This window comes from Pieris napi, chromosome 16 (genome assembly GCF_905475465.1).
Source record: "Pieris napi chromosome 16, ilPieNapi1.2, whole genome shotgun sequence".
In the NCBI taxonomy this organism is placed as follows: Eukaryota; Metazoa; Arthropoda; class Insecta; order Lepidoptera; family Pieridae; genus Pieris; species Pieris napi.
The window spans coordinates 7,838,970-7,850,253 of record NC_062249.1 but is presented as its reverse complement, the minus strand read 5'-3'; the positions used below and the strand labels follow the sequence as shown (position 1 = coordinate 7,850,253).

The 11,284-nt window shown below is 32.0% G+C and overlaps 1 protein-coding gene across 5 annotated transcripts; it reads left to right on the top strand.

The window, feature by feature from the left end:
• Nucleotides 1-298: 298 nt before the first annotated feature.
• LOC125057059 (metaxin-2-like) lies at nt 299-8,300 on the top strand. Of its 5 annotated transcripts, XM_047660504.1 has the most exons (11): nt 317-473; nt 575-671; nt 1,514-1,620; nt 2,119-2,349; nt 2,668-2,844; nt 3,188-3,249; nt 3,454-3,604; nt 4,394-4,541; nt 5,039-5,408; nt 5,574-5,695; nt 6,302-6,472. In XM_047660504.1, exons 2-11 carry the CDS (start codon nt 647-649, stop codon nt 6,418-6,420), a joined length of 1,512 nt encoding a protein of 503 aa, XP_047516460.1. In that variant the 5' UTR covers nt 317-473; nt 575-646; the 3' UTR covers nt 6,421-6,472. The 5 variants fall into 5 exon arrangements, with proteins under 5 accessions (XP_047516458.1, XP_047516459.1, XP_047516461.1 ...); XM_047660502.1 differs by lacking the exon at nt 575-671 and having other exon boundaries at nt 299-473; XM_047660503.1 differs by lacking the exon at nt 575-671 and having other exon boundaries at nt 300-473; nt 5,042-5,408.
• The last annotated feature ends 2,984 nt before the right edge of the window (nt 8,301-11,284 follow it).

The window sequence follows — 11,284 nt, the reverse complement described above, 5'->3', positions numbered from 1 at the left end:
AAACGTACAAATCAACAATAAATAATATTTACTACATAAATTTCGATAAATGCTAACTTAAAGAAAAACACTGGTCAATTTCCTGTCACTGTGTTGGTATTGATTGCGAGAAGCACGCGAGAGCATTCGTTTTGAGAGAGCTCAATTGTGCGAAGCGTTGCTGTAGTTGGAACATTCAACGTTGAGCATTATGCCGCATAATGCGCTCTAGTGCTGTAATTGGAAAACGCACTATCTTTATTTGTGATCATTCTGTGGCTCAATAATTATTGTTATTTAGTCTATGGACACAAAATTTTAATTGTCAAAGTCTTAGGAAGTTTGAATTTTGTGATTTAGCTTCATCGGATTTTCGTCTGGATTTTGTTTTGAAATGCTTTAAAATTATACATTTTATGAGAGATTTAATCCAGTTAATTAAATCACAATGCCTGAAATGTCTTTAAAAGATTCAATAATTACCTCACTAAGTGGTAAGTTTTTTAAATTAGTTATATTTATGCGATGTCTTTAGATTACATAATTTTTGTTTTCACATATTTCTATATTATTTGACACGTTTATTTAATTTTAGCTATGACCTGCTCCACTTTTTAGCGTCCTCACAAATTTATATTACGTTTTTACGTCTACAAAACCTAGCAGAATGCCTATTGACGATTTCGTTTTCGGTATAGTTGTTCACCTGAGTTTATGAATTCTTATGTATATATTATTTGACTAACATTAATAGTTTTTGGAAATCTGTGGTTTGCAAACTCAAATAAGACGAGTATTGTGCTTTCTTTTTCATGCACATTACTTAGCTATTATAGAAAGATTTTTTAAATATATTAAAATAAATAAAGTTTAAAGAAAACATAATATGTTTACATACAGTAAAATAGGTATCTAACTGGCAATATCTATGATATTTTTTTCATTTACAACATGAACAATCAATAAGCAAATATTTTTTGTCATTTGCTTCTAAACCCTTAAAAATAATCTTAGCAATAAAACATTATAGATCAATTGTATATGTATCTTCGATCTTCGATCTTTTGTATTGGAATCCAAGACATAATTACTCTTATGAGTATATATGTCTTATGTAAAAACTTGTCCCTATTTTTATATTAATATATCATTTTGGTTAAGAATATTTATGACATGCAATGTGAATCAGCAATTACAATATAATCAATTGTGGTTATCAAGAGAGTTGTTTAGAAACTGATGATGATGAGTACATAGTTAATACCTTTTGCCATTTAAATGCTGCATGTGTTGTTTATTCCATGTTTGTTTTTTAATAAAGTTTGCATTCAATAATTTACAATTTATCTAAAGCTCAGTTTATATTGTCCCCTTTTCTCTTCATTTTGATAAATTCCATCTAAGTGACATTTATATGATAGTGATAGTTTTTATGATTTTTTGTCATTAACATTATGATTGAAATGTGTGTATGTTTTTAATGTTCTATTAAGTTAAGTAAATAATATTATTGTGTGTACTGTACCAATTTCAGCACAAGAACCTTGGCCAGATAATGTGAAGTTGTTCCAGCCATATGAAGTGGAGCAAATATTGTTACCTGATAATGCTAGTTGCTTAGCTGTTCAAGCATTTTTAAAGGTACTAAAGTTCATTCATACAAATGCAATTGTGTTTTTTGAAGTTATACTTCTTTAGGCGCGTTATGAAAAATTTATGAGAGTGAAATTTTACGATGCGCGCGCACCGTTATACCAAATTAACAGAATGAAGTTGCCTACGGAAGATGCTACGGCATTGGACATAATTTAAAAACAACATTCAAATAATAATAGAATTTTTGTTACACTTCATGTAAGAGAATAATTAAAAATATAAATATTTATTTATTTCATTTTTCAAATGTAAACTGAACTTTATTGACTAAAATGACTCCTTTTCCAGTCTTTGATTATTTAATTGTAATTAATTTTTCAAATTGCTTGCAATCAAAAACTATTTTTAATACTTAATGCCAAAGAAGTATAACTTCTTACGCGCGTACATATGTACAACTTCTTACGCGCGTACATATGTACACGCACCCTTTTTTTTCCTTTGCTAAGAAAGTCATCCTCATAATATTTTTGGTACTTTCAGATGTGTAACCTCCCTTTTGAAGTAGAAATGCGATGGAATGCAGAATTCATGTCTCCATCTGGTCGGGTGCCATTCATCAAATGTGGAGCTTTTGTTGTATCAGAGTTGGAGCCAATAGTGCAGTTTGCAGCAAACAAGGGTGTGTCTTTATGCAGCAAACTTACAACGGAAGAGAGAGCTGAAATGAGGGCCTATATGAGTCTGATAACTAATGTCTTGGTTAATGCTGAGGTATGTTTACAGCAATCCCTAAGAGATTTGGTTGTTTTATTCTCTATAAAAAAATTGCCTACCAGGCAAGATATATTCCACTGCAGTATGGACAAGAGGTTGTTATATTTTACAGCCGTGTTTCTTGAATATGGTTCACTTGGTTGTTGTTTAAATAAATATGTTGCAATGTGAGTAAAAACTTGTTCAAAGTAAGCAAGATTTAGTTTTGTTATTTTCATGTATATGCAATGTATATTGATCATGCAAGTATGTCTTCATGGATTTACTATGTATGTGTATACATATTTGTATTTAGTATGTTGTGTACAATTCCAGTTATACATATCGTGGGTGGACCAGGACACATACAACACAGTGACTCGGATTCGCAACTCATCAGTTTACCCTTGGCCACTTGGCTGGATCCAAACTCGGTCCAAACGTAATACTGTAATTAAGCGATTAAAAGCATTGCATTGGTATGATAAGACGTTGGAACAGGTGTTGGCTGATGTAAGCTCTCTTTTTTATATATATTTTGGAGATTGCCAGTTTGACAAATTATTTTAATTTTATTTTAATTTGCTAGATTAATGGTTTTTATATTTAAATGAAAATCATATACTTATATATTAAAATACACACTAAAGAATGGAACTCTGTTAGCTCTTTTTCTGATTATATTACTGGAAAAATAAATTGCTTACCATATCCTACCAAGTAAAAGAAAATATAAACATAATTGAATTTGAATATATACCTAGCATAAATATACTTTCTTAATGATACAATAAGTCTTTTAATTGATACAATTTTATTTTTAATGCATAACTAAAGATTTTTTTTTAATTTTCAGGTGGAGCAATGTTGCAACTCGCTCAGTCAACGTCTTGGGGATAAAGACTATTTCTTTGGAACGTAAGTTGTTATTTTTTTAGACTTCCTGCCCTTTCTTTAATTGAGATGAAATTTCTTCTTAATTATATCTCAGTAACTAGTTGTCCTGAGTTAAAATCTATGTTCTAGCTATTAAAATGCGTAAATCGTTAATTGAAATCCAGCAAATCCTAGACTATTTGAACCTTTAAAAACCCTATCTTTTCCTATTCCTCATCTCCTCAGAGCCACACCCCTTGACGCCCTTGTCTATGGACATATAAGGGCTCTGTTATCCGCTGTGGGTCCTAAAGCGGCCTTACTTATAAAACCTGTAACTAGCTGTCTCCTTAGACATTTATTACGGATGACCGATTTAACACAGATGACTTTATGGGTGTGTGAATTTTTTTAAATTACCTTTGAATTAACCATATTACTTAGCTCAGAACTTATATTTGGCAACAATTTATTTGGCAATAATTTAATATTGTATTAAATTATTGCAATAATTTAATAATTGAATTGAATTTATTTATTTCGTGACTTATTGCTTTGTAAGGTGTTAATTAACACAATGTTTTTTAAAAAATGCTCTGTGAGAACTGTCAATGTATATCATCATTTTGGAATTTTTGGATACTTAATGAAAATAAATGAAAATGGTTTGGTTGACATGGGGACAACGTGTTAGCATTAACGTATTGAGAACATACGTTCTTAATACGGTTCTTATGAATTTCTTTTGATTTTACCGGAAAATTTAATAAACTTTTCCCTCTAAATTTACAAATACGTAATAATAATAAAAATAAACGTGTTTACATATGTTAGCTATCAGAGCAACGCCTTAATATTTTATATAAATTGTGTCGAAAAAAACGACGTTAATTTGTAAATTGGTATTTGGTGATAAAACGATTTTTTTGTAGTAAGGTTAGGGAGCGTTCAATTTTTGGAGATTATTGGACCCCCCCCCGCATCGTAACGTTTTACAAAAGGACCCCCCCCCCTCCCAAAACGCGTTACATAATACTTGAACGCTCCCTTATCTATTTTCTCGTTGAACTTTTTATACAGAAACTTTTACAACAAAACGGTCAAATGACTGTTAAGATTAAAAGAAAATTGAAAGATTAAATAATCTTTTCATTCTTATATTAAAATATTAATTCTGTTTACTCAGCCACAAGAGCAGTACTTGGTGGCTCAGGGTTGCCACCTCTGTTCTCGTAGACATTCGCCCGAAAGATCAATATCGAGAACAAAACGATCAAAAATGTGCATACGCAACCCTAGTCGGGAGAGTGTTACATACAATAAGGATGTTTTTGGTTAATATTATATTTTTACGTATTAAATCTCTTAGATATGACCGCCCGCGACTTTAGATTGCGGATAAGACAAGCGAATATCATTATATATTTGAACTAAATTAGTAAAAGTACATTGTTTTAACAAAGGCACTACATGACTTTTACGAAATCAGAATTTGACAGTTAAAAGACAATCGATTTTTTATGAATTGTCTCTTTAGCCTTAAGTTCAGGCTAAAAAGTAATTTAAGTCTAACATAATTTACTAAAAGGATATTGGAAACAAAGTGGCCGATATAATACTTATCTTAAGCGGAAGCCACTCTGTTTTTCTTTCTTTTTTTAATTTAAGAGGCTCATCTGATGTTAAGTCATACCGCCGCCCACCTGACATTTGCTGTACTTACCATTGACTTGTACTAATACTTATAATTCCTAAGTTCTTATGTTAAACTTTTATTTAATTATCGCAGTAGTAATTTAATATTAATTTTTTTTTACAATTAAAATTCAAGCAGGTTTTAAGCCATTTGCATCAAGACAAGTTATAATAATGACATCTAAAAATGGTACGATTACATGCGAATATGAAGGGCAGGAATTGAGGCAAATGGAAGAGTCCTACGGGTTCATAAACGATATAATATATGATATTATCGACAAAGTTGATGAAATAATTTCTGATATCGACAAACATTTTGAATTTATACCCTGCCCGATTATCGATAAAAGTTATATTAAAATTAACGATTTCCTGGATACGATCGAAGAGAATAGCGTTTCTATAGAAACTGAGGAGGATGTGTTGCAAGTTATTGATGATAGTGATGTTCTCGATAAACATGAATCGGATATCGATGAAAACGTCAATGATATGGATTCTAGGTATATTTTTTTTTAATTTTAAATACAAAAGAGACGTATTGAAAGATTTTATTAAAAACTTTGACGGTAAATTAAAATGATGAATGTAAGTAGACGACCTGCGGATATAAGGTAGCATAATCTGATGAAATTTGGTTTTTAAGTGTTCCAATATCTGTTTGACAGTGGTTGTCCCACGGTAACGTTAAATGAAAATGGAAGCGAGACAAAAACTAAAAGTGCTGCCAGTAAAACTTCAAAAATATCATGCGTAAAATCCAGTGCTTCTCGATTTGAACTATACAGAGGTTTTTTTTATATTATTTATTTTTCTAAATGAAATTTGGACCAGAATGCGTGAGTGAGGGTAGATATATATCTAAGCAAAAGCATAAGCGTATCGTGAGTACTGTACTGTACCCACTTTTTATCTGAATTATAATTCGCGTTGCTGGTATGTTAATATATTTTAAGTCATACCTACAACATAACCTAACATTTACAAAAGTGTGCGGTATACGGAAATCGGAATAGGATTGGTAGTTACAATAAAATTGATTTAATATATTACATTATTTACATGGCGATGTTTCGAGTCACAGCAGTCTTGATGAGCGAGACTTGTCTCTCAACCGGTATTAGGTAATGCGATAAATTCGCGTTAAGAAACTTTACTTTACAAAAGATCAATATTAGGTAGAGAGAGAATTTCTCCTTGACTTCCGGTGAGATTTGAGGTCGCAACAGTAATAACCTTGTTTTATCATGACAGCACCATTACGTCATCGTTCGAGAGTTCTATAAAATACGTTACATGTCAAAATTAAAGTATATTAGTGAAAAAATGATGCGTAGCAAATAAGAGTTATATTTGTTGACATTGAATGTACTTGAAATGATAAAATGATTTTCAGAATCTAATTGCACTTTAAAACCCAATGAAGATGAAGTTAGTGTTGAAAGCCTTTTGAGAACTTTTCGCAAGGAACGGGCGGAGCATTTCAGTCCCATTGCCGTTGATGACGTTGATTAGTTTTGTGTTAAAATTGTTGTTTTGTTCTCTCTTAATAAATGTATCTTCTTATGAGTTTATTTTAATGTCTTAGTTGAATTTGAGATCGAGGTGAGACATTTGTAATTCTTATGCCGTATCTCCACTGCTCCGGTCCGGCAAACGTTAATTACCGATCCGATTTAGAAACTCACAACAGTACTTACGTACTTCTCCACTACTCCCGCATCCGGTTTTTAACGATCCGATAACTTGCTAGATCGGAACGCGGTGTATTATCGGTCCGAAGTAATGCCTCTTTGTCTTCGAACGTATAACAGTATAGCTAAAAGTTGTTGGCGATTAAAGGCAGGACTCATTGTGAATCGTAAAGCCGAGGAATTTTAATAAAGCACGGCGTTACGTCCGTTGCGACTTATTTTTACTGATCGATTGTTGTCGGAAGAAGTGGAGAAGCACAATCCGGCCTTCCGATATTTTTCTCATGACTGATTCCGGTTTCCGACGCCGGACCGGAGCAGTGGAGAAAGGGCCTTAGGCATTCCGTTGTCTGTAGAATATAGTTTTTATTTGTTCTAAACAGTACTGAATTTCATTAGATGTGTATATCGTAATTTAAGTAATAGTATCAACACTATCGCTCTTATAATTTGTAGCATAACGGTAATATTTGTAGTGGTGTTAGAAACAATCTCCCTTATTCATAAAAATATTTTACTTTTAATCTAATTGCATCAAAACAGTCACATCACACATTTCAAAATTACGCAAAACAAAAATAAAGTGTACTTTAGTTAAATAATCCAAATTGGGTCAATTGAGTTTTTATGAATAAGGTATACTTAGCCAAGGTAGATTTACCTAGTATAAATAAAAGTTACCGAATGATATATTTTTTCTTTTCAGACCTACAGAACTTGACGCCCTGGTATTTGGTCACGTGTTCACAATAATAACCACGCGTTTACCGTGCCGTAAACTAGCAGATACAGTACGTCGACATGTAAGCTTGGTCGCGTTGGCTAAACGTGTGGATGAACAATACTTCAAGCGCGCATAGCCTGAGATATTCAAGGACATCTCTACGGTATTTCAGAGTCCTTGAATCCTATACCTGCCTCTTTCCAACGTACTAGTGGAATAGTTTTGTCCTTTTCTCGGACTATAGACTGTTTTGAATCTGTGGGTGTTATTGTTTTTATGATTTTGTATTGAGAGAGTTATGTTGTTATATGAATATTATTTGAGTACAAACTGCTGACATACTTGTATTAATACAGTATTTTCGTTTAAACTTTATATACCTAATAATATTATTACCTTATTTACTTTATATCCAGGGCTTAAAATGCATTCAAATCTATGCATTTAAGCATGTTATTACTCGAAAATGTATCTTATATAATGTATTTATTTTATTTTTCCATAGATGATATTAATTGTCATATACTTAGTATTAGATCCATACTATACCTACCCTTAAACAATTGTTTATGTATTAGTTAAGTAGTTTTAAGTTAATCATAAATTAACTATGCTCTGTACTTATTATGCATTTGACATAAATAACTTTAACAACTAAAAAGGCAATTAATATGCATAGAAAAAAAAACCAGCTAACTGCAAGCAGTAGCACCTGCATAGAATAAAAAGCTTCTGGCTTTTTACTACTGCCATCTCTATACCTACATTATATACATTTTTAGGCTTCAGTTAACACTTTGTAAATAGGAATGCACAAACTGTTCTAAGTTTTTACATTAGCGTGATTTTCCTTTGAATGACCCTGAATCACTTGAAAATGTTTTAGAAAAATTTGTATCTTTATAAGCATTTGTTAAGTTTATATTTGCAAGCATTTCTGTTGTTATGGTAATTAAATGAATATAGTCACACTTAAATGTTTTATTTTTAAATTGAGAAGCGATCCATCGCTGTATGAGCGAAATCATGTTTAAAAATTAAGTGACCAGGTAATAAGGATAATCTTTATAACCCAATTGTGTAGTCCAGTAAGACAAATTCTTCTACGTCCAATCAAATCATTTTATTAGGAAACTGCAATCCATAAACAAATATTCTGGCACATTTCATAATATGCCTCGTTATGTTCGAATTTCGATACGAGTTGACACTGAAAATATTGGTTGTGGTGGAACGGAAAATCCTGGCCCTAGACTCGAGCTAGGCGACTGATATAATGAATGCATAAGTTATGTGTACTATAATTCGTCACAAGCGAATAAGTAATATTAAATTATATTCACCGTCGCGAGTGTGAGATATACAGTACCTACGATTGCAAGATTTTCGTTTTGAAGGCAAGAGCCTTATAGGATGGCAGATTTAGTAATTCTATGAATAAAAAAAATCAATAATCCTTAGCACTATATTTATTTGGTTTCCGTCACAAAATAAACGGCTGCTATCATTCAGTCATTCACTTCATCCGGAGACTTAATTTCTAAAATCACTCGCGCACAGATTAAAAATAAATTACGGTTTTTACATTTTTCATTTTACAATTTTTTTGTTTTCACACATCACAAAATACTGAAGCATAAACTTAATCTATGTGTGCTACGTCTCCATTTTGATAATTGGGTTATACGATATGCCAGAATATTCTAGAATTTAAAATATGTTTCTAGATCCTTCTGGATTGGTGGAGGATCATTTGACGGACACTGAAGGTTGAAACACCGAGACCAATGGCTGCGAGAGCTAGGGCCGATCTTGACACCATCTTTTCACGACTTGCTGGCTGTGGACAAGAATAATTTTATTAGTAAACTGTAGTGTCAATTTCGTTGCTGTCTGTTGATAAAGGGTTAAATCATTGCGTTTAACCCAGTAGAAGACGTAAATCTGATCACAAAATAAAAAAAAAAACAAATTGATTTTATTCATACATACATACATTTGAAGTTGTGAGAATTTCGGTATAGAATCGCTCGACTTATAAAATGAATAATATTGATTTGTTTTTGTACTCTTAAAGCGCTTATTGATGAAGCCCATTTTTGCATATAGAAATCCCTTCGGGATTTTACAAGTTCATGAATAAATAATATCTAAATGACCTTGCCAACCGACCTTCATTTCTTTTACTGAATTACAAGCAAAAATAATTGTCACCTCTGTTTACAAGATTCGCTGCCAATTTTTGCAAAACCAAAATAGAACTTCTGGTCAGAATTAATGATCGCAATTTTAAAACCAAACCGATATAAATACATTTATAATCAAACCTGCAGCAAAAACCAGTTTTAATTTAGCATTTTTTGATACTAAAGATTCCCTATATTGACGTGAATCTTGCCTAAAGTAAAATTGTTCTTTTAAGTTTTTTTACTTCCTTGTTTGAGAGACAAACAGACAAATAAAACCTTTTTTCTATATGCCGTGGTGTAAAATTTATTAGAAAACTAATCTGCTATAACATGCGTAGTATCGCAAGTTATTTTTATGGGCGACAAAGTTGATGGCGCCGTTTCATCGTTCAATCATTCAATTGCGTATATTGAATGAAATTCCTACGCTTTGTTTAAAACACGCCACGCCGAACAATGACAGTAGCTGTTTACCAAACATTTGTGTCTATATCTATAATTTTCCAAGTTTTTCAGAAGCAACAAGTATGCCAATATATTAAAATATTTTACAGGAGTAAGACAGTAGCAGAAAGTTGGACAATTAAATCTGACAGAACCTTTAGATATTGCAGTTGACGAGCTGACACTCTCATTTGTCAGTTTGATCTTTACACACCAGCAAAACTGTATAAGGGGGGCCTCATAGCCTAGCGGTCTTATTAAGTGGCAGCTAGGTGATGGGTACCGGGTTCGATTCCCGGTTCGAGGGCAAGTTTTAATTTAATTTAAATTTGTTCTCGGCTTTGGGAGGGTTGTGCGGTACCGGGCGAGTGCTTAAACCGTACATGAGGACACGGTCGATTACACGGTTTCTAAAGACAAGCACAAAATATAAAAAATCCTATACTTGACGCTGGCTAATGCACAAATCGTGCCAGAGCCATTAAAAAAAAAACTGTATAAAAATCCATTGAATTGTATTCGGGGTCGGCTCAATATTTATCTAGTATTGAAATATTTAGTAAAAAATATACATATTTCGTAAAAAATTAAACTTCTAAAAACCAGTCAGTTCTTCTTCTACAGTCATTTATTAATGTAAGATTTAAATATGTATCTCAGTCATATGACAGTGAGCTTTGCCCTTAGCCGAAGTGCATCAGAAACGACGCAGTGCGCCGTATCGACCGCGTTGCATAACTTATCTAGATGTCTGAACTCTGGGCTATCATATTTCTAAAGACCAATATTAATAATGGTTTTATGTAATACATTGGAACCAAATTTGTATATTTTATTTTGTTATAAGAAAACGATGTTAAAACTTGTTACTTCCGATATTTCAGCGTCTGTTTCACTGGTTTACGAAGGTACACAATAATTATTGTTGTTAAGCCCAATTATTGTTTAAAAAATTTCGTACACTAGTGTACATATGAATAAAAAAAAATTGATTTGATTCGATTTAATATGTTAATTCAGAGTCGTTACTTAGCGCTAGGTGTCGTCTCCGAATCTTACACCAACATCTTAATTGACCAAATATATTAATTTACAAAAAAAATCTTCAACTATTGAAAGTGGAAATTAGAATAATTGTTTTTTATTACATAATATTCAAAAAAGGTCTGGAAAGCCGGCTTATTTATTTTATGTTTAAGAACGGTTTACAATTATTCTACAAATCCCATGTACGAAAAAAATATAACCCTATTTTAAGAGATTAGACTAATTACGAGGTCTTTATTGTTTTTAGAAATTTATTTAGTTGTTTTTTATGATAATTTTTG

What these genes read in the sequence shown, in the direction of transcription:
- LOC125057059 (XM_047660502.1), top strand. Translation starts at nt 428, where the DNA reads ATGCCTGAAATGTCTTTAAAAGATTCAATAATTACCTCACTAAGTG. An exon ending in CTGTTCAAGCATTTTTAAAG is followed by an intron (nt 1,621 to 2,118) that starts GTACTAAAGTTC and finishes TGGTACTTTCAG; the next exon opens with ATGTGTAACCTCCCTTTTGA. An exon ending in GTCAATGATATGGATTCTAG is followed by an intron (nt 5,409 to 5,573) that starts GTATATTTTTTT and finishes TCTGTTTGACAG; the next exon opens with TGGTTGTCCCACGGTAACGT.